At 37.3% G+C, this 23,671-nt stretch overlaps 1 protein-coding gene across 6 annotated transcripts in view; it reads right to left on the reverse strand.

Annotated features, from left to right (window-relative positions):
* Positions 1-23,671, reverse strand: part of LOC140141429 (ralBP1-associated Eps domain-containing protein 1-like) — a 91,632-nt gene that overhangs the window by 21,509 nt on the left and 46,452 nt on the right. For 3 of the 6 annotated variants that reach the window (XM_072163282.1, XM_072163279.1, XM_072163284.1), the window contains exons 4-13: positions 20,052-20,166; positions 19,382-19,508; positions 18,650-18,944; positions 16,867-17,109; positions 15,523-15,586; positions 13,619-13,779; positions 12,224-12,390; positions 8,012-8,110; positions 3,878-3,968; positions 2,414-2,581 (exon numbers count right to left, since the gene is read on the reverse strand). In XM_072163282.1, the coding sequence (XP_072019383.1) occupies positions 2,414-2,581; positions 3,878-3,968; positions 8,012-8,110; positions 12,224-12,390; positions 13,619-13,779; positions 15,523-15,586; positions 16,867-17,109; positions 18,650-18,944; positions 19,382-19,508; positions 20,052-20,166 (1,530 nt within the window). The remainder of the gene's footprint in view (positions 1-2,413; positions 2,582-3,877; positions 3,969-8,011; positions 8,111-12,223; positions 12,391-13,618; positions 13,780-15,522; positions 15,587-16,866; positions 17,110-18,649; positions 18,945-19,381; positions 19,509-20,051; positions 20,167-23,671) is intronic. The other 3 variants (XM_072163281.1, XM_072163280.1, XM_072163283.1) reach the window with 3 other exon arrangements.

The following is a 23,671-nucleotide window of genomic DNA, read 5'->3' on the forward strand; positions in this document are numbered from 1 at the left end:
TGAGGTTAATACACAATCTAGTAGTAGTAGCAAGGTACAAACTCATCCAGGGATACAAAATCTCATGGGGTGAAGGGGTCAAGGGTCACTCAGTCAAAGTCTGATGCATTCTGTTATTTCTAGTTGGGGAAACTTAAAATTTACTACCTACTTTTTAAAACCTGTTGTTGCTAGGTGCAAAAACAGGAATTCTATCTACACCTAAGCTAACATTATGTGCAACAACTACTTAAGAATACAGGTATGAGGAGCGTGAGGTTAAAGGTCACAGTATTGAGGATAACTAGTATTTGGCATGTAAAACGCTCTGCCTCACTGGTCAACTGACTCTGCAAAATAGTTCACCTTTTGCTACAGCCTTTTTGTGCTCTATTCTTCTGGTGAACATTAATACCAAAATTGTGACCATGTCCAAGAGACAGAACTTTTACATTCTAGCATTCGTTTTAGATTTAGATTCCTACAGTCCTACACTTAGTTTAAAACCACAAAACTGACTTTACTAGTATGTGTTCTATATTACATTATATATCTACACAGAGCAGCTATTGATTATCAGCAGTTAAACATGCTACCTAGTGGCAGTAGTAGTGCCTTCATTCCCTTTACAGCAAATGTGCGTAACTTATATGTCCTCTCCTCATATCAGACCTCCTTTTGTTATGGTTTGTATGGCCTTTCAAGTGTTTTTTCTTTAGTCTTTTGTTTTAGACATACTATATTCTCTCTATTAAAGAAAAAACATTGCTAGTACCGTCTGGCAGTGCTGTGGTGCTCCACGAACAATACAGAATTTCTACAAATACTGTAAGGGAGCTTTAAATGTTCTGTTGTTTGACTTACATTGAAGCCTATCATTAAAACAATACATTTCCAAATGAGTTGAATTGCTGAAGCGGTTTTGATACAAGAAGCACAAACGTGTACAACAATGCCCATAGGATAGTACATACACTTCTAGCGTGATTAATACAATTCAATCTTCAAGCGTGGTTAATACAATTCACCACGTTTTTGTTCACCGCATCTAATCGATAAATATCTCGGGCGTTAAACTTTAAAAAATTTACTGATTATGGAGAAAAATATGAGCTTTCGTCTGATATCAAAATCGCATATTTGATGTACAAAAATGGGGGATGAGGTTATCAAAAAGATCAAGAGAGAATATGGGAAAGTCACAATTCACACTCCGTATGTGGGAGATTAATATACTGTCTTCCATACAGGGTGTATGGAATTCAACTTGAATATCCCATTTTTGACAGTTTACAGCTGGATTTGAACAGAAATGTGCAACAATTTCCACCTGCCGGATTGACCATTATACTTTACTGAAATCAAATAGCAATATAATCTTCCACAGAGGGGTGTGGATTTCAAATAGAGCAGCTTATTTTTTGTATGAGACAGACCAACTTAAAGTTTGATGTGCTTCATAAGTATTGGCTAAACATTCCACTGCCAAATTACAGAATACAAGCCCTTGATAAAACACATGCCTCAATAAACAGAATTTTGGAATTTTTTAGTACTTAAGGTCACATAGCCATGTGCCAGATGAAGGTATGATGATCAGAAATCATATAAGACAAATCATTATGCTATAATAGGAACTTTTGCTGTTAATAAAAGCTGTGTTTTCCTGAAGTTTTGAGGGGTATGTGCACAAACACCCTATCTGCAATAGCTGCCAGGTGTCATGTGTACAGAATAGAATGCAGATATTGCCATATGTCTATAGGGCAGCTATTGCAGTTAGGGCCTTCTTGCAATGACTCCTCAGTTTGAAAGAGTGGTATCCAAAGATTAAACCAATGGCTTTATTCAACCGATGGCTGATGGTAAAGCTGGTTATTAACATAACTGTGCATGTGTAAAAAATGTGAAAAATAAAGAACTAAACAGGGCATGGTGATTTTGAAAATGAGCTCTTCCTGTTGAAATCCATACATCCCTAATGGAAGACATGACCTTAATCTCCCACAGAGGGAGTATGAATTTGAAATGGGGTTACCTGAATGGGTGACTCCATTTGAAATCTACACCCCTGTGTGGGAGATTAAGATCATGTTTTCCATAGGGGGTGTATGGATTTCAACTGGAATAGCCCAGTGAGTTAATTGGTGCAAGAAGCACACTTCCTTGTATACTCTCATGGAACATCCATAGACCAAACATACATAAACACGCACATATACATCACACTCATTATTGACCCATACATACAGTCTACACACACCAAAAATCCTTCACAAAATTAATATGATGAACACTAAGACACACTGGACATGTTCTTGGAAAACACACACACACAAACACATATCGTCGTTATCACTATCTTGCGTAATACGCTCAAAGTCTCAATATTTAAGTTAAGCGAATACGCGCACACACCCGCACATACTCTTACCGAGACTATCCCCTCTTCTACTAGACTTTTCTATGGGTGGAGGTGGCGCTATTTTTGCAGGCGTACTACTGTCGCTGGTTAACGTATTTGCTCGCTTCTTCTTTTCCGGTAACGTGGGAGGAGGAACATCGTATTCATGGTCGGATGAGCTGTCTTGTCTAATGGGATCTGTAGGCCAGAGAAGCAAAAAGGACAAATATCATATTCATGAACGGATGAGTGTAATATTGTTGGCTACAAGATTATTGCAATATTATTTTCATTATCATGATGTAATATTTTTTATGCATTCAACAGGGTTGCAGCTAGGATATTTTTAGTTCTTGACTACAAAATTGTGCAATTTTGGCCTCTCAAGTGGTGGGCTCCAGTGCTATAATTGCAGCTGAGTGGTGGGCTCCAAAACTGGGGCTCTGCTGCCCACCACCGCCCACTGTACGTAGCTACAACCCTGGCGTTCAATGATGTGCCTACTATGTATAGCAAATTTTGTATTCTTAAGATTTTCTCCCATAATGCAGTATGCGATCCCTGAAGTAATGCATTCAACATAGCTTTGTTTCAAAATTCTTGACAGCTGCGCCACCCTATGTAACAAATGATTAAATCCCGGAGGGGGTTCTCCCTGGTTGAAGGTATACGGGGATGTGCCACGGTTTTGGGGTACCTTTTCAGCAATTTTGGTATATCAATGGGTGGGTTTTCAGTGGAGACCAATGCACCCAATTGGGTGCATTTGGGCAAAATTGCCTCTAAAAGTGCCCAATCAAGGCAAATTTGGGTGCTTTTTGTGAAAAATTGGTATACTGATGGGTGGCAAAAACAGCAAAAAGTAGGTATAGAGAAAGTCGGCATCCGAAAGTCTGCGTGGCACATCCCGTAATTTTTTTTCCCCCAAGAACCCCCGGATTAAATTCAGATATTGAACCTGGGATCATGTGATATAAGTACCCTAACCACTGGGTCATGTTCTCAACATAAATGAATTTCACAAAGCTTTGAAGCTACTATATCATTCATTCATTCCTTATTTAAGTTCTAGTCCATTTTGCTTCCTGAGGCAGTGACAGTGCTTTGTTACAGTTGCTTATAGAGTGTGTATAGATGCATCGCCTTTCATCGTGCGTGTAAAACCCACCACTTCTTCTGGGGTGAACCAAACCTGCATGGTTATAAAATTAATCAGTGACAAGATTATCTCTGCAATTCACAGTGCTAATTGATGCAATAATATTATAGTACATCAATTAGCACATGTCAATACACAGTAACAGAATAGGTCATTCCAGTTGAAATGATACATCCCCTATGGAAGACATGACCCTGATCTCCCATACATGGGGTGTAGATTCATATGGAGTCATCAATTCAGGTAGAAATTCTCACTCCCTGTGTGGAAGATTAAGACCATGTCTTCCATAGGGGGGTGTAAGGATTTCAAGTGGCATAGCCTAATACAATTACCTGAATGTGTTCTTGCTCTTTGTTCTAGCACTATTGATCTATTCCCGCTTGGTGAGACATGTAAAGGAATTGGCTGGAATATCTTAGCTTCCTGTCGATAAAAGAAAAAATACACAAGAAACGCTTCTCTTTAGTAATAATAGCATATAAGAATAAGGCAAAATTGAATCTATACTTCATCTAAGCTGGCACCTGTATATCTTAAACAAAGACAAATATGTCAAAATTAAAATATACAGCCAATACAGGTCTGATTTAAGACCTTGTGTGTTGAAATAGGTTGAGAATTAAAGAAACAGTGATCTAAAACCTAAGGAAGGAACAAAACCAGAAGTTGCACATTTATGCTCTGAGATAATCAATAAAAGCACAATGCTAGTTTTAATGTGATAATCAGTGGTAAGTATGGCACTAATTCTCTTTTTCGAGAAGCTTTGTGTACAAATCAAAAGGTCATGCAATGGAGCAAACTGCAACTTTTGAATTTGCATTTTCCTTGGGTTTTGCATCATTGTGTCTTTATTTCTTGAACAATTTCAACGAATGAGGTCTTAATCTGAGATAAAAGAATGCAGGTATTTGCTGCTGGTTCCAATTATGACATATCTGTCTTTGTTTAGGATATGCAGGGGTGAGCATAACTAGTACCTTAATTCTTGTGCACACTTTTGTGTACTGGTCAATGTAAAGAAGCTTAGAATTGCAAATTGAAAAACAGGTGAAACAGTTGAAAATTGGCATGAAAAGTGAGAAAGGCATGAAAAATTAATTGCACAAAAATTTTCCATTTCCACAGTCTCCAGGAGTTGCATGCTTCTGATTGGCTATTCAGAATCAAGATCCTATGATGAATACAACATATCAATACCTATGTGAAGTATAATTTAAATTGATAACGCAAAATGGCATCTGATTATTATATACGGATAACGGAGAAGACAGTAAGCTTTACATTATGTGGGTAACCCGGGGTTCTTAATTTTGGATTGGGTACAGATGTGTGACTGAGATTCCAAAAACTCACCCCAAAAATATACCAAATTTGATGAAAAAGAGATATGTATACCAATTTTCTTTGAAAATCATTTCTGTGAAAAATAACAGTTACTATTTCCAAATCTGGAAATTTTGTCAAATTTTGTTTTAAAAAAAAAATGCAAATTAGAATTTTTTCAGAATTTTTGGTGAAAAGTTAGTAAAGCCCCTTCTCTAACCCCCCTCCCCCAAATTTGCAACTCAAAACCTAGTAAGAACTTTAAAATGCTTAAGGAATTTGCCATACATACAAGTGGAGCAACAGACGCTGTGATTCTCAACATTTACTGCAGGTCACTGCAGTATATAGCACAGTGGATTGCAAGCATATGTTGTTGTTGTATTGCAACTAAATACAATGAAGTATAATGAATGGGCCTTCAGTGGAAATGTTGCTTTTCCCCCCAGCTGGCTATGATTCCTATTGTGCTGTAAGCAAGCAGCTGCAATCCATGTCCATCATGACAACCAGGGTTGTTGATTTTTTGATTTTTTTTTTTAAATCAGATTTTTTTTATTTGAATCAGATTTTTTTGATTAAATCAATTTCTTTTATTTTTTTTATTCCAAGAACTGCTATACCCCATGATAAAGTCAAAAGAGTACCAGTGGAATGCTTGTAATATGTACAATCCTACTAAGTATTTACAAAAAAAATCAAAACATGTTTTTGCACATGAAAATTTCAAAGAAAAAATTTGGTAAAATCATGGGAAAAAACCTGTTGAATTCTGCACCTTGAAGATGAATTTTCAGCAATAGATAAAGTAACACCATAGAGGTATTTTAATTGTATCCAAAAGTTGTAGAAACATTAGGAATGACATAAAACAGTCAATTTAAGAAAGAAATTAACTTACATTGATCAAAAATGGTAAAAAATTAAAAAGTTGATTTAAATCAGCGATTTCACGATTTAAATCAGTAATCAAACAATCAAACAACCCTGACAACAGACTGGGGTTTTATTTCATAATATGCATGTATGTACTGTACCACACAGGACTTAAGTAAGGCAAACATACACTATGACCCAAAAAGTGTCATCCCAACGGCAAAGTTCATGAACCCCTTCATTCAACAACCGTAGTTCACAATTTGACCTCAAGTAGGGATGTATTGATTTTGGTACCCAACACTATCAAAGTTCATTATAATGAATGTACAAGCATACAGTGTTACTGGACTGTGTCCCCACAGATGATGTTTGGCATCCTAGTGCATTCATAGGTTTTATCCTGAAATTGCACATTTGTAAGAATACACATTTATAAGTGAGTAATGCAGAGTCACTTCAGATGAAATGAGAATTATTTTTCTTTTAATTGCAATTCTATCTTGTTAATGACATATTCAGTCACTTCATGCAGGGGTTAGGTTAAGACGGTGAATAGTTTTAGCAAAAAGCACACAAACAAACATAAGCTGTGTTTACACTGCAAAGTCCGATTTGGGTTATTCCAGTTGAAATCCATACATCCCCCATGGAAGACATGATGTTAATCTCCCACACAGAGGATGCCGTAGATTTCAAATGGAGTCACACATTGAGGTAGCCCCATTTGAAATTCACACTCCTTGTGTGGAAGAATAAGGTAATGTCTTCCATAAAGGGTGTAAGCATTTCAACTGGGATAGCCAATTCATTCATCATTCAATAAAGCAGTGTTCACATTATACAATGTCCTGATCAAATTAGGTGATTCATACAATGTGCATTGGCACAAGTGTATCATAATTAACTTTATATGTGATAAATACACCACCCTTGTTTTTCAATGAAAATGCTGGGAAAAGTTTGTTGAACACCTCAATTGGATGGCCAAACGCTTTTCAAAACCCTCGTCCCGTCCTGCTTATTCAAAAATTGTATAATTACTATTTATAGTTGTTAAAAAATAAAGTATTGCATATTGCTCCCTATCAACACCATACCCAATGTGTATTACACATGCATCTATTGCTGTGTGGTGACAAACTTACAAATAGAGCCCGGGTGGTGTAAACAGGTTTGTCACCAATTTTTGCAAACATGTACGTTTACCTTATTAACCCCTGCCTTCTATAAAATGCAACTCCTTGGGTTTCTGTTAGATAGAATATGGTCAGGATGAAATAAATTCCTGGCTTTTTTTAACTTTTTTTTTTTTTTAACATAAAATAGTTTATGAGTTACAAATTCTTCTCCTGAAGCTATTTTAGAGTGGTGTCAAGGGAGGGATTTAAATTGATCATCAAGTTTTTAAAAATTGCAAATGAGCTGTACATCACTTTCTGCTCATTCACATTTAAAAATTATATGTGAGTTACAAGTCCCTCTCCTAAGGATATAATTTGATTACCTTTTTTTTTTAAATTTCAAGTGAGCTGCATAACACTCTCCTGAAAAATATTGTGGGTTACACATCCCATTCCTTAGGAACTTTAGGAGTGGTGTCAAGGGAGGGATTTAAATTGACCACAGAATCTTTAGAATTGCAGATGAGCTGCATAAATTATCACACTCCTCATGACCCTTATGGAGAGGGTCACTCTTGACCACATCACATGTCCAAGCCTGTAGCAGGTGCATCAAAGACACCGGCTTGTTAAGTGGCTAACATTTTTGAGCAGCATTAATCCGATCCTACCTTAATACTCTGCATGCTAGCCAAAGGCTTCAACATAAAAAAATCCATGTTTTGATATATATTTTCTCAAAATATCAAGAGCTATCTTAAGAACCGCTGAACCAATACTAGGCTTGTTTGTACTCATTTTGATGAATTTCTCATGCTGATTCCAAATATGGTCATAAAAATGCACAATTCTTAAATTTTTAATTAAAAATCAATTTTTTCTTAAATAATTGACACTTGTCGTCTGCTGTTGACACCTGTGTGGAGAGAGTTAAGTTAACAGCAAATTTGCATATTTTGCTCTGACATGATGACCAAGTGAAATGAAAAGACACACATATAAACATCTGCAATTTTGTATAAAGCAATTTCGCTTCAAAATTCCTGCAATTATTTTGATACGTGTACAAGAAGGAAAATGGGTAAAATAGTTATGGATGACAAAGTCACATAAACACTGTTCACAAATACAACTACTTACCGGATCCGGCGATATGGAAGCGAAATCAAAGTTTGCCGGTGACTGAGAGGACGGTGATGGGGGCCTTGGGAGGGGGGAGTCATTAAATTTAGCCCAATTCTGAAATGAAAGAAAGGGCATAAGATATTGTAGAACCGATGATACTGTACTTGGTACGGTTTGAAATGGGGTCATTTAGAACCGATGATACTGTACTTGATATTAGGATAGAAATGGGGTAATTTAGAACCGAACATACTGTACTTAATAAGGGTGGAAAAGGGGTAATTTAGGACTGATCATACTGTACTTAATACTGGTGGAAAAGGGGTTATTTAGAACCGAACATACTGTCCTTAATAAGGGCGGAAAAGGGTTATTTAGAACTGATCATACTGTACTTGATACGGGTGGAGATTGGGTCATTTGGCTATGCAGATGTATTAACTATGACTATGGGCTTTTAGGTGCACTCACACGGTAGCCTACTTTCGGAAGTAAATTTACCTATGAGTGATGGATTAAAATTCTCCTACCAATGATGTGCATCCACACAGGACTTACCAACGACTAAGCAGCCGACTTTCTAAGGTAAATGTGAAGGCTATAGTGATATGCCTGTGTCTTAGGGTGTTACTGAGACATGATCATGCACTTAATGTTCTAAAATACACACCTATCTAGCCATGCTTACTTGCGAGGTCATAAGTAGCATTGTTCACACGACTCTTATCAACAAAGCTACTTGTAGCAAATCTTACAAGTGGCTTAACAACAAGCTTGTTCACACAGGCACTACCTGCAAGCTCACCAACAAGTTAACAAGGATCATGTAAACACATCTTTTAATAGGGCCTTAAGGGATCTAGAATGAGCGTTTATGGCGTTTCGACAGTATTTTTTGTGGGACATGAGAGCACCTCAGACGTATCGAATTGAATTCTGAATACGAAGCATGTCTTTCTGATATCAAATAATTTTCATATTTTGAAATTCACGATATAATATAAATTTTATGACAAATTATTAAAATTTGATATTTTTCAAATTTTTGATATATAACAGTCCTCGAAATAAATTTTATAAATCTAATGATATATTCTTAAAGTGTATGTAGCTGGGAGGAAAAGCTGACGATCAATTGAAAATGTTGACCTTTTATATTGAAGATATGGATTTTTTTCCAAAAGACCTATTTTTTTTTTTTTGGTGTTTTGGGAAAAAAATCCATATCTTCAATACTTAAAGGTCAAAATTTTCAATTGATCGTCGGCTTTTCATCCCACCTACATACACTTTAAGTATAAATCATCAGATTTATAAAGTTTACTTCAAGTACTGTTAAATATCAAAAATATCAAATTTTAATGATTTGCCATAAAATGTGTATTACATTGCGAATTTCAAAAATTCAAAATTATTTGATATGAGAAGGACATTCTTCGTATTCAGAATGCAATTCGATATGTCTGATGTGCTCTAATGTCCCACAATAAATACTGTCCAAACGCTCATACCCCAGCCCTTAAAATTGCCTGATATTGTTTTGTGGTTTTTGCTGGTACTGTTGGGTTGTTTGTTTCATTGTGGGAGTTATATTTTTGTTCTAGACTGCGCTACTATTTGAAGAACAAAATTGAGATGTGCAGAGCTCACAACTTCTCTTGAAATACACTATGCACTGCAGAACTACCAGTAAGTTTATTATGAATAGGCCTTCATAAGATTGCAGGTTCAAAGGGTTGTGGATATTTCTGGATTAACAATTCTCCCCTCCCACCCCCATTTGCCTCCCCTCAAACCCAAATGAGCTATCCCGGTTGAAATTCATACACCCCCTATGGAAGACATGACCTTAATTTCCAACAGAGAAAGTGAATTTCAAATGAGGTTACCTGAATGGGCGGCTACATTTTAAATCTACACCCCTGTGTCTATTGGTGGCTCCATTTTAAATCTACACCCCTGTATGGGAGATAAAGGTCATGTCTTCCAGAGGGATGCATGGATTTCAACTGGAATAGCTCCAATTTGCTGGTCTCTTGTACAGACCTAAGACTATATTAGGTGACATCACAACACACACATTTTCACAGAAGCACATGTGCATTACTGATTAACTTGAGCCAAACACATCGACTCATTCCACGCTGGGACACTTTGAAAAATGTTTTTAACATTTTGAAGTCAGGAATTCATTTCTTATCATATGAGAGATAAAGGAGAACTCACAACTTGCAGCCATCTTGATTCTGACATGGAAGACCATGAGTTATTCCGCAGTCAGCATAGGACAAAAATGGCACACACCTGGATTTGTTTGTCTTTGCGCCATTAGACAATTGACCCTGATGCGTCACTGTACATGTAAAATACTTGGACCCCCCCAAAAAAAAAGAATTTCTGCAGTACAATCTTGAACGTCTGCATTCTCCTTTGTCTACTTCTATGATTCAACAATACAAGCTGGCATGATTATTTTGCTTGGGACAGGCAAGTGCACAAAACATACAATGTGTACCTTCAAACAAAAAGATATTCCGTCTCATAAATAAAATTCATTCTATTAAAAAAAACAAGATTCCTTAACTTATATGTCAAAGTCAGATGCTACCATTAATTCATTCATTAATTTGTTGCAAAGTTCACCACAAACTAATCTGAAATGTCATTCTTATACCGACGGTAATAAGGAGGTAGAACCCAAAGAGTACTGACTCCGCCACATTTGTGCATCACTCATGGAGGGCAAATTTAGTAGACCTCCGGATAATTTTGCTGTGCACCCAGGAAACTTCAATTTAAGGTGAGTTGTTTGCATTCTTCGCGTAACATGTTGTGTAAAAAATGTGTGCTAAGCGGTGAGCATGTCAACCTTGGTATCACTCAAGCTTAAAGATATTGAATATCATTAGATTTCGGGCAGAAAACAGCGGAGGTACACTATTTACCTTCCATGAGTGACAAACCAAAAATGGTAGATTTACCACAGCGTAACACACAGCAATTTTGAGTCAGTACTCCTTGGGTATCTCGTAAGATTTATACAGAATTAAAGCTCTTGGTCCAATTTTATGCAAAGCTGCAAGTTTCCCATTCTGCCCAAGTCAGCTATACAGCGAGGCAGTGTCATCAGTGCGCATTTCATTGGGTACAGCTTCAAAAACGTGAGAGTTCGCTGAATACGCTACGGTGCAGCTGGCTCAACGCATTGACGTCACTGCTTTCTCCCACAAGAATAATAGTATAAGCACGGCAGATTGAAGCATTTTAGCATACACCTTTAGCTCTAGCTATTCACTAAAGTACATTTAAGTTACTGGGAAAAGTAGACTGCATGGTTTTGTACTTTTCAGCCAGAAAGTGTTAGAAACTTTACGATAGGAAACTTTTTGATGCCAGATAAAACTTTCTAGTCCCATAAAGCTTCAAAAACATTTGGAACTATTTTCGCTTTTTAATCATAACCTTTTATGCCAGTTGTAATTTTAAACAAGTTCAAAAGATAAAATAAGTATAGTGCTTTATTATTGCAATTTCTACTGGTTTGAGTACGAACACCACACAGTGTCACTGCCCTCAGTGTATTAAGGGGACTGTCAAGTCCCCAAAGTGCATTTAAGTAAAAGTGTCATAACTTCTTCATTATTCACCCACAACATTCAAAAGTAACATTTTTCTAAAGCAAAAGAGTCAAGGATGCTAAATATAAACACAGATTTGGAGTAAAACAACCATTTTGGAGAAAATCACACAAAAACATGTTTTTGGGGTTTGTTTTGCAACAAACTTTCAAAAATGCTTGTGTTAATTCAGTGTTTTTTTCTTAATCTTGAGACTCCATTCTAGGAACATTTTCCCCCCTTTTTTGATATGGACGCTTTTTTTACTTTTGCATATTGTACATAAATAATTAAGAACGTGCAGTACTGTTACTGAATGCATTTCTGGAACCTGAAACCCCCTTAGCGAGGAAGCCCCACCAGAGCAGTTCTTCTGGGGTGAGCCAAACCTGCCTGGTTATTAAATTAAGCAGTGACATGCTTATCTCTGAATTTGACAATTGCTAATTGATGTTTAAATGTTATTGCATCAATTAGCACCTGTCAAATGCAGAGATAACCTTGTTACTGATTAATTTGATAACCAGGCAGGTTTGTTTTACCCCAGAAGAACTGTTCTGGCGGAGCTTCCTTGTTACGTAAACAATTAGTATCCTCTACATTGACTCACCTCGTCTTTTATTTTAGCTGTTTTGTTATTTTCTACAGGTGGCGTCACGCTCCTCGGTGCTTTTGGTACCGATGACGACGATGACGTTGTCGCCGTCGTTGTTGTTGTCGTCTGTTCTGTGGTACCTTTGCCCTCTTGCTCTTGGCCTGGTTTCTTGTAAGTAGGAACTGAAACAAAAACATGGTAATGTCCATATATTTAAATATCAAAGCCACATTATTTTGTAGCATCTGGGGTCCATTTCACTTAACTTTTAACCTTTCGTAACTCAAGTAACCATTCGTAAAAAATTACGAATACCCCATACTAGACATAACTATATGAAGGGTCCCTGTAGTAAATCCCTATTATTCACAAAGGGTGCAGTTCGTTATTAAGTTTAGTGAAATGGAACTTATGATTCGTTGTAAGTTACGACGATTTCGAGACTTACGAAGCTTCGTAAACTCAAGTGAAATGGACCATTGATCTTATAAGGAAAAAAAAGGTTTGTCTCAAAGCTCGCGCGCGCATTTGTAAAATCGTGAGATTTGGAAAAAAAAGAAATGCAGAATTTTTTTATTTCAAATTTTTTTTTTTTTTTATAGTTTTTCAAGAAAAAAAGCGAAAATCCGATTTTTTTTCTCCAAATACCATGAAAAAAGTCGGGAATAAAAAATATTAAAAAATCACATTGCGCATTTGTTTTCAAACCACTTGTGAGCTTTGAGACAAACCATTTTTTTTTTTTGGCCTAATATAAGTTATTAATAGCCTTATTGCCCAGTATTTGATTTGAAGTGAGTTTTTCAAGCATATACCCTCAGCAAAACATGATGGACAAAGGACAATGAAAACTGCCAACCAACTACTATTTAGTATGACGTCACATGTAAACTACTTCTTCAATCCCAGCATGGCGGCGCAGACCTCCGACTCATATTCGTGAGGTAGCTCGAGGTCGTGGGTTCAAATCCCCACGGCGTCAACGTGTTGCGCACTTAGGCAAGGCTCTTCATCCTAATTGCCTTTCCCCACTCTGGTGTACAAATGGGGGTACCAGCTTTGTTCAATGCCGGAAGGTAACAGACTTGCTGTGGAGGAGGTGTAGCGATACCCGTGCAGCAATATTACATGGAGTAGTCTGGCCCAAGTCATTTGTACCCTTTACCATCCTCAGTAGGGTACTTAACCCCCTGAGCACTACCTGCCGATCTAACATTGCCTCTGATTGGTCAATTACATGATATCTTAACTTTAATCACCAATCAGAATGGAGCTTTGCAAATAATTCACCCCAGTTGTTTTTTGCATGGTGAAATTATTCTAGCAATGTTGCTGATTGGTCCAATTGATAAAGAAAACTTCTTTTTGGCCAATCGGCAGGTAGTTCTCATGGGGTTAAGTGGCACATACCTTCTTTTTCATCAGCCGTTGGTGCTCCTACTTGTGGTACCAGACACGCAGGTAGCTTGTCTGGCAATGGAATACTGTGTTTCCTAAGAACAACAAGATGCATGGCCGTACAGAACTCTTCTAATGACAATGTGCCATCTTTATTTACATCGGATAATTGCCTGTGGGAGTAATAACAGAATCAAAAAGTCAGAATTATATCAACGCACAGATAACCAGGGTTGTGACCAGCCGAAATTTACTGCCGGGTAATTTACTTACAAGGAAACACCCGTCTGGGACATGTGTTAGTGCGCCACCTATTGAAGAAACAGCGATACAACAAAAGATGCAGTGACCAATCGATGAATGTTACGGCAGCGGTGTATGTCGGTGCAAATTGCAGTTTTATATGCATGTGGATGTGAAAAATAGCAGATTTTGGCCCAGATATTTGATATTTACTAAATTCTGTATATAATCATACAATATTTGCTCAAGTTTGTGCCGGTTGGAAGGAAGCTTGTGGAAGGTTATTTTGATTGAGTGCCAGTCGGCGACTGCTAGTGGCGGTTACTGCAGCCATCCGGCACCGAGTGGCGTAGGCACAACTCTGCAGATAACAGACATGACAGAATGAACCCTCTAATGTTTGAAAGAACATGAACAGCACATGAAATTGACAAAAGAAAAAGACGTAAACTGTGCCAAAATTAAAAAGTGCAGAATTAAGGACAATATAAAAAAAACCTAAATACTGGTTCAAACCTGAAATAATTACTCATGCCTGTATACAAAGCTACTATCTGCTGAATAAGCCTTTTTTTATCAGAACAATGAACGATCCCAAAGCAGGGAGTGGATTGTGATGGAAAAAGGGCAAGTGCATTGATTTTTGTCATTTGCACATTAATAAAATCATATAGTCATTAAGGGGTACTACATCCTGTGGTAAATTTGTGACTATTTTGCATTTTTCTCAAAAATAATAACACACTGGTAACAAAAGTTATGTATATTATTGGGGCAAGGAATCCAATTACTACACTGAAATGTCAGTGACTCAAGACAAGCGTTCAGTATATATGACCGGAAATGAGGTACATCCTAGCGGTACCTTATTTCTTATCATAAATAACAAACCGCTTGTCTTGGGTCACTGAAATTCCAGTGTAGTAATTGATTCCTTGCCCTATAAAATACATAACTTTTTGTTCCCACTGTGTAATTAGTTTTTGAGAAAAATGCAAAAATAGACACAAATTTATCGAGGGGTGTAGTACCTCATTAACCTCATTCATTCCCGGTTCTGATATCTGCAATCCTAGGTTCCCGGATCGTGCACAGGTAAACTGTGCACGTAAAGCCCGTGCGACAATACTCAAATTGAGGTACAGCACGTATATAAAGAAGAAGAATAATAGTATTAATATCATTTCTGTATACCGTATTGTTTGTAATAAATGCCCCGGGGGCGTTGCATTTTTCCAAAAGGGGGGCGTTTATTGGAAGTGAATTATCAGTGAAAAAAGCTTAAAAATCGTGTTCAATTTCCCGATGGTGCTCCTATTAAAAGGAGGGATTTACACTATACATGATGGCGGTGCCCACGGAAAATGATATTTTCATGGGGAATACAACAAAATTACACCTGCAAGTGCATGGAATTAGTGAAATTCTACCATAATTAGGCAATGAAATGGATGAGAGTTGAGTCATAATAGGTTTTGTCCATTCAATTTAGCGATCGTGACTGACATGACTGATGCAAGTTTGAAGTTTACCTACACGATATGTCATGGAAATGTTCGCATTTTTGTCAAATTTTCACAGAAACATTGGAGGGGGGCGTTTATTAGAGGGGGAGCGTTTATTACAAACAATACGGTAGTCTTTTACCAATATTTTGTTTGTTATGCACTTACCATATAATTGAGAGTTCTGGTGTGGGTAATTTTGATTTTTCAAAGAAGCCTTTAGCCTCGGCACCTGTAAGTTAAAAAGAAGGAAAATAAAAGTAAGCAAGAAATACAAAATGTGTCAAACATATATTTTGAACTAATCTGCGTAAAGAAAGTGGGAAATCATATACACAGAGGCCATCTTACTTCAACTATATACTATGATCAGCTCGTAATAGGTGAGAATTATGTGGTTTTTGTTATTGCGTACATCAATTAAGTCCCACTTACGCTTGCGTAAAGCGCGGTTTGTGTAGGTGGTGCGCCAAGCTGTCTGTACGCTATTCTATATCAATGAGTCCAGCCTCTTTTGGTTCTACACATTTGTGTATGCCAGTGCTTTGAATGAAAACTCACAACTTCACAACTTGAAACTTCACCCCAATAATATTTGCACTCACAGTCTCACATCACTGTTTGAACGCATGGCCAAATTGAAATTAATCATTGGGATGGTTGAGTATTGATTAGCTCTAGTATAGAGCCTCTGCCACTACCCATAAATACACCAGCAATTGTGAGGTCTGATATATCCACAAGCAATCTCACTTTTCTGATGCACTCCCTCTGCGCTAACGCACCTCAATGTCGGTGGCTCGGCTATGCCTCTTCATGTCGACACCTCGGTGTCGGCGCGTACATCGCGATCCAAGGGATCTGATCAAGTATTGATTGGCCAAAGGTTCGCATTGGGATATTACACTTAATACCCACACACCCTTGGACGATTTTGAAATTCCAACCAAAATTCATCCATTCTACCCATTTCAAGTCCAACAATCTTCACCTAAATACAGTAGATGGGAAAGGCACATAAGATTTTGGAAATCATAACCCAAAATTTTAAAAATATTGGACAAATTTTCCAACTGGATTTCTTAGTTTCCCATTTTAACAAGAAACATGCAAACCTTTCCCCCTGGCTTGACCATGCAGTTCAACAGGAAATGAGATGGAGCTAGTGTCATCTTCCACAGGGGGAGTATGCATTCTAAATAGAATGGCCCATTAACTTTATCCATTGTTAGATTTGCATGGACAAGTGACAAATCTTTAAAGTACAAAACTCACCAGTGGCTTCGGGAGATTTTCAACATGGGGGGGGAGGCAGGCTGATAAAACCAAATGTTGTTGAAGACCTTGTTCTGGTAGGGTGCAAGAGGGGGCAATAGGTCAAATTTTTTTATACTTCATTTGGAATGATTGCATAATTGAGCACTGAAGGTTATTCATGCCCCTGCACCTAAATTACTGGGGTAGCGCCTGCTAGCCTCCCTGGTTACGAAGCACAAGCACAAGCAAACCTACCTCCTAAAAGTCCACATGGCTCTGGCTGCAGCCTCTGAAACTGATTGGTGTAGTATGTTCTTTGCTCCGTGCTGATCTGCCATACGTCTTCCTCGCACACGCTCCCTTCGCTCCCTGGAATGCTTAAGCTGTGTTTCAACTCCGGCTGGTCCCCACCTGACTGGTCAGGAAACTTGGCCCACGACGTGTCTTCGTCCCCACTAAGCTGTTGTTGTGGGGCTTGCTGGTGATTATTTTGTTCTGCTATATACAAGCAATGTAAATAAACCCATACATGGCATGAATACTCAAAAATACACATACTATAGTTTTTGTCAGAGAAAAATGGCACTTGTTTCATTGTAAGAGCGTGCAGATCGTAAACACGCAAGCGGGTTCTGATTGGCTGAATCAATCGCCTAACAATCATAGCAACAGACCGATAATCTGATTGGCCGATTGTGTGTCAAATCGCTGGTCAGCGCAGATAGATCGGTAACCTTGAAGTGAACACAAAGCTCCGCAAATGCGCTCACATCAATCTGAGCAAGGGACTACCATTCTTCTCTGAAACCCAGTGTTAAAGCATAATTTTGTTTACTCAGTATTTTTTTAATTGGCATAACCCAACCCACCGTAACAATACAGCGACCCACAGCATTTTCTGAATTTGACCTTGACCCAAATGTAGTGTTCAAACGAATATGGCAGGAAAAAGTGGGCAATACGGGAAGCTCATTGCCGGGAAATTTTTGGTTCTTGACCAAAAAAATAAAGAAATACATAAGGGAAATATGTCATACTGGAGGAAATTTGGTAAAACTGAGGGAAATTCTGGATTGCTTGCAGGGAAAAAAAAAAATTTTCAGCCTGCGAATTATAAGATTATTTTTTTTATAGTATTATTTTGAAAATCCAGAACTATGATGGAGTATAATTTTTTTCATATTTTTATATGTCTGTTAAATGATTTCAAATTCCACATTTTACCCAATGAATGGCAATGCAGAAGTGATAGAACGGTATGGATAATGAGCTAAACTGTTACTGCCATCAAATTTGCTAACAATTCTAATCGCGATTTCTGCAAATCTCTGCCAAAAAAAGGAAAAAATATACTTAACAAAAGATAGAAAGAGGAAGTTCAAACAAGGCTTTGGCTCGGTTTTATGCCAAAAAATATTGCCCTGATTTTGCCCCATTTTAGCATTACAATTGCAATTTCGTCCCGGTCAAGTTATTTGAGGATACTCAAGCAACTGAAGCAAGCATTCATGAAAAACCAGGGGTCCAATAAGGTTGCCGTACCCAGGGCCTAGTTTAAGGTAAATCCAGCCCTGCTTTAGGGCTAAGCTATAAAAGCATCTAAAAGAGAATAAATTACCTTAAAACTATTAAGTATTTGAACCTTTGCTAGCTTTTATTCCAGCAATGCATTTTCAAAAAGTGAAAGTTTCAATACAACGATGTATAATGAAAGTATCAAATTCAATATCACAAGTATAACAGTTATAAAAAAAATCCAGACTAGCTTTGGAACCATTATTGTTTGGTTCCGTGTTTACCATTGCGTAAAGGTAAATAAAAATGAGCCATATTGGGAGTTTCACACACACACTGCATTGTGGAGCAGTTCATTTTAATAATGTTATCATATTATTTTAGTAAACCATTTTAAACAACATTTTTCAAATACAAAAATTAATTTTCCCAATAGGTCAAAGGTCAGCTATAGTAAAATTCACCAAAAATAGTCCCACAATGCAATTATAATGCACATACCGCTTATTTTGTATATATTCACCTTGTTTTTCTTCATCAAACGACGCCCATCCTCCATCCTTATCCTTGGTCGGAATCTTCACAGACGGAGCCCCGCTTTGAATATCTACCGAGTGTCTATTCTTGTCCGTTCTTTCCTTGATTAACGGCACCTCCCTCGGCGATGACGGGAGGCTCTTATGTCTCTCCAACACTCGGCCGGTGTGAGGGGGCGATGTGGGTGGTGTGGAATTCTGAAATGAAGGGGAGGAGGTGTGTATTGGGGAGGCAGGAGGGGATCCGGACGTGGTGGTGGTGTTCTGCTGTGAACGAAACAACTGTGATGATGAGTAGCTGTTAATATCTTGTATATGGTGAGTATTCAAATTTCTGATTACTGTATTGTCTGTAATAAACGCCCCTACGTTTTTTCCATGAAAGCTTACAAATTGCATTCAGTCATGTCAGTGACCATCGCTAAATTGCAAGGACAAAACTTATTAAGATTCAAGCTTCCATCCATTTCATTGCCTAATTATGGTAGAATTTCACTAGATTCTTGCTTGATGATGAACTTACAGGTGTAATTTTCTGTGGTCGCCGCCATGGTAGTAGTAAATTATAGCCGGGAGTAATAGTATAGTCATAAATCCCTCTTTTCTAAAGGAGCACCATCGGGAAATTGAACCCGATGACCATCTTCAGAAACTGACTGGTTTGTGAAAATGACAACTTTGGTCAATTTTGTTTTAATTTTACTTTATCTAAAACTTACCTGTATTTGTTGTGGCTGTGGAGGATTGACTTGCGGCGAATTAGCCACCTGATAGAGGGCGTTTCCAGTGCGGGAATTACGTTGAGGTGGTGGTATTCCACCAACTTTGAATCCGGGACTTCCGATCCTGAAACAATGAAGGAAACATGGTGCGTGTCATTTCAATCAATAAGTGGTACACCCTTTAGCCAAATATGCGAGTGTTCTGGGTGTTTGATTTGTCCTGTCTTTTGCGTTTTCTTTCTTAAAACTTGGAAGAAAAAAAATACCTTGTTGCTTGATTTTCAAGAAGCATGCAGCTCTACAATATCATACCTAAGTTGTACTACTCCAACTTTCCCTCAATTACCACAAAAACATCGCCAAGCAATTTTTTTTTTGCGGAGAGCATACTTAGTGACCACGGTGGCAGTATGGACTATTATAAAACCTTGGGCATTTTTCTCAGAGGATATATTGGGCTGTTCCACTTGAAATCCATACACCCCCTATGTAAGACATGACCTTAATCTTCCACACAGAGGGTGTATAATGTAGATTCCAATTGAGGGTCACCCATTCAGGTAACCCCATTTGAAATTCACACTCCCTGTGTGGGAGATATATGTAAGATCATGTCTGCCAAAGAAGGTGTATGGGTTACAACAGGAATAGCCCACAGCAGTCTTACCATTCCACCGGTGGCTGTTGTTTGATTGGAGGGTAGTCGTAGTCTACTTCTTGTTCGGGGGCGTTGTCTATGAATGCTGGGTTGACAAATTCCATCTGACGATTTGGATCGGAAACTGCAAAACAATATAGATAAAACATAGGATTAATCAGAAAGCGAAGATAGCAAGCATGATCATTTAAATAAGGTTGTGTTGTCCTCAACTGGGAAAAACGGAAAGTTGGGTCGGTCGGTTGATTATCTTTTTTTTTAAATTTTTTTTTTTTAAACCTTTTCAGTTTTTAAAAAATCCAAAAAAATATTAAAATATGCTTTTCCCATAAGGGACATTTGTCAATTTTGACTACTTGATACTTGTAAGATAATAAATTTAAGACTAGTTTTTCAATCAAATATTAATTTTAAGTTAAAAACATTGATATCTGTAAAAACCGTCATTCAAAAAAACCCATTGCAACCTTGATTTTTCAGGATTTAGGATCGGTCGCTGAGGGCAACATAAATATTTTTTTGGGTCTAATGCTAAATGTATAAACATACATCACTAAATATTTCAGAACTGCAACTTTAAAAGCCCAATATTTTTACCCATTAAGCTTTAATGTGCAACTGTTTGTAATCTCAACATAGTTAGCAGTGGTGATACAAACCCACCATTTTTATTTCAAACCCACCCTTTTTATTTTATACCAAAACTCCGAAACCCACCCTTTCTAAGCGTGGTTATTAATCATAGTGGTTATGATGGTCCAGGAGGTGCAGATTTACATCCAAAGAAAATTACATATTGAAGTTTTAGATGACCAAACACTACAGAATGGGATTTCAATGTTTTTTGTGTTTCATTTTAATAGTGTCATTCAATCGGAAATAACAGTAAGCTTTGAGATTGCACTTGTTGATTTCTAAACCCACCCTTTTTATCAGTGACCACCCTTTATATTTGGACACACATTTTAACCAGAAATTTTTTCAAACCCACCCTTTTAAGCATTTTGTGGACCTCTCAAACCCACCCTTTCTAAAGCGTGGGTTACCTACAGTGCTCAAAACCTCAGAACTACTCTGAAGTTGCAGTTCAAATCGCATAAAAATGAATACTGTGAAAAATATCAGGCATTAGCATTACAGAATTTACTATGGCCATCAGAACTTTGATGTTCCATATGGGAGAGTGACAATGCCTACAGAAATTATTGAGAGAGTTGTTGTAGCATCAAATAACATGAAACATCTGTCCTTGAGCATACACTATCATTATAATGTCCATATTGAAATGTATGCCCTCATCAAATGATATCTTGCACAACAATATTCCTCTCAGAGGTTCTCAAGCTTTTTGATATATCGGAATGCGACTTAACAGAATGGTCGACTGCAGATTCGCTGGATAACGCTTTTTCAATGGGAAATGAACTTTGCTGCTTGGATGATGTCACGATGAGGTTAGCATTTATTCCGACGGATCTGCACTCGACCGGCCTCTAATTTCCGAAAAGCTGGATCACTCCCGACCCCATGTTAAATTTGTGCTTAAAATAGTACTTGGTAGTCTCTACATCTTGAGCTCAAGAACTCAAATTGCACCCTGTGGTTGAGAACCCCACTCCTTAGTAACTTACTTCTTGACAGCTGTACAAGATATAGATTGAGACCTATAGGGTACCTTGATACTCTTTCTGTGCTAGTACAGTATGCAGTAATGTTTTCCCACTGCTGAGCAGTACACACACCCACAGGGAAATGTATTGAGAGGATTATTGCTGTGTATTTCTTTGTGTATACTAACCTACATAATACACTTGCATTACTCCAGTCTAATAACAGTCCCAAGTATATTTATTCAAGGATGGGCAACGCAGTGACAAGATTATGAAGTGTCCTAAACTGTTTACTAAAGAATGTCTTCTACAAACTTGTTTAGTACCTGATACTAGCACATTGTATTTCAGTGGGGTACCGATAAGGGTTCATTTTTTAATGTTTTACGCATATAGGCCTAAAGATAAATACCATATTCTTTCCAATTATAGCCCCCCCCCCCCTTGATAAATGCCCAAATCATTTTTTTTAACAAATAGTTTTATTTTGTTAAAATACTATAGAGTGCCAGAGTTACATGGAATTATAGAGAATAAGGTAGGCAATTATTACATTATTACTACATGTATATTACTGGTCTCCTTATCCTACATATAACAACATAATATAATGTACATTAGGGGCTGATCAATACTCATGCTGGGGTTGAGGGATTGGGGTGAGGAATTCTGGGGAACACAGCTTTTTTTTTTCAGGAAAGGTGAGGATCACAACATATTTTCAGCAGGAAATTTTCAAAGGAACTTGATCGATCAAAAGAGTGTGAACACAGGTTCGAGCGGATCTTTAATGTTACCAAAGAAATTGTAAATGATTTCCCTTAATGTGCATTGCCATATCAACATGGATTTTGCATGTACTTGTCGGAACAAGCACTCAACATGAACCAAGCAGGAAATTTTAAAAGGAACTTGATCGATCAAAAGAGTGTGAACACAGGTTTGAGCGGATCTTTAATGTTACCAAAGAAATTGTAAATTATTTCCCTTAATGTGCATTGCCATATCAACATGGATTTTGCACATACTTGTCGGAACAAGCACTCTACATGAACCATGTGCAGCTGCAGTATCACAATAACGCACATCAAATGAGTGTTTGAGTATGTAGCACCACAACTGCCCCCTTAAACTATTGCTTTCACATTTCAGTTTTTGCCTGTCAATCACTGCCTGATAAAGTCTACAAGCATCACATTTGCCATTGTACTGATTGACTGCAGCATGCTGAATATTTGAGATATCTTCCAAATGTTAATGGTCCTGGAGCATAGCTTGTTTGCTAAGTGGTGTAAGTACTGTATTCATGGCATTTATTGCATAAAGCTCTTGGAGCAAAACATGTTGAAGATATCTCAATTTTGCTCAGTATGCTGGCACGTGACAATCTCTCCAATACAGCCATTCAGATTAATCAATTAGCCTGAATTGGATTTATTTACACACAAAAATCACAGCAAAATTTATTGTTGTCAATTTTAAAGGCTGCTCCAAATTCATCAAAATTGTACTTGTGTTTCCTGAGTGTTAATTTCATGCAATACAACATCAAATAATTTGAACTTCTGAGTCCTGAACATTTCGCAAAATGAATTTTACAGAAAGGAAAGCTTAGCGGCCAATACTTCGGTTTTTCGATTTATAAATTTATACATTTACAAATGAATTTTTAGTTTTAGTAAGAAACAATGCATTAAATTCCTTGATCAGGCCAAAAAAAAAAAAATTTGTTTGTTTGTCCATAGAGGCTTATGAAAAAGTTGGGTCGGTAGGTCGGATTTTTTATTTTTTTTTTTTAATTTGAAGACTGGTAAATAAGTCAAAACACACAGTACTTTACTGGTTTAACTCTTGAGATGGTTCTGCATGTTATACTGTTCATTTTCTTTACATTTTCTTTCTTTAAATTTATACTAACCACTGTTTTATACGATGTCCCATCGATGCCAAAAAAAAAAATCAAAAATCCAAAAAAAAAAAAAAAAAATCCAAAAAAAAAATTTTAAAAAAAAAAAAAAC

This window comes from Amphiura filiformis, chromosome 19 (genome assembly GCF_039555335.1).
Source record: "Amphiura filiformis chromosome 19, Afil_fr2py, whole genome shotgun sequence".
In the NCBI taxonomy this organism is placed as follows: Eukaryota; Metazoa; Echinodermata; class Ophiuroidea; order Amphilepidida; family Amphiuridae; genus Amphiura; species Amphiura filiformis.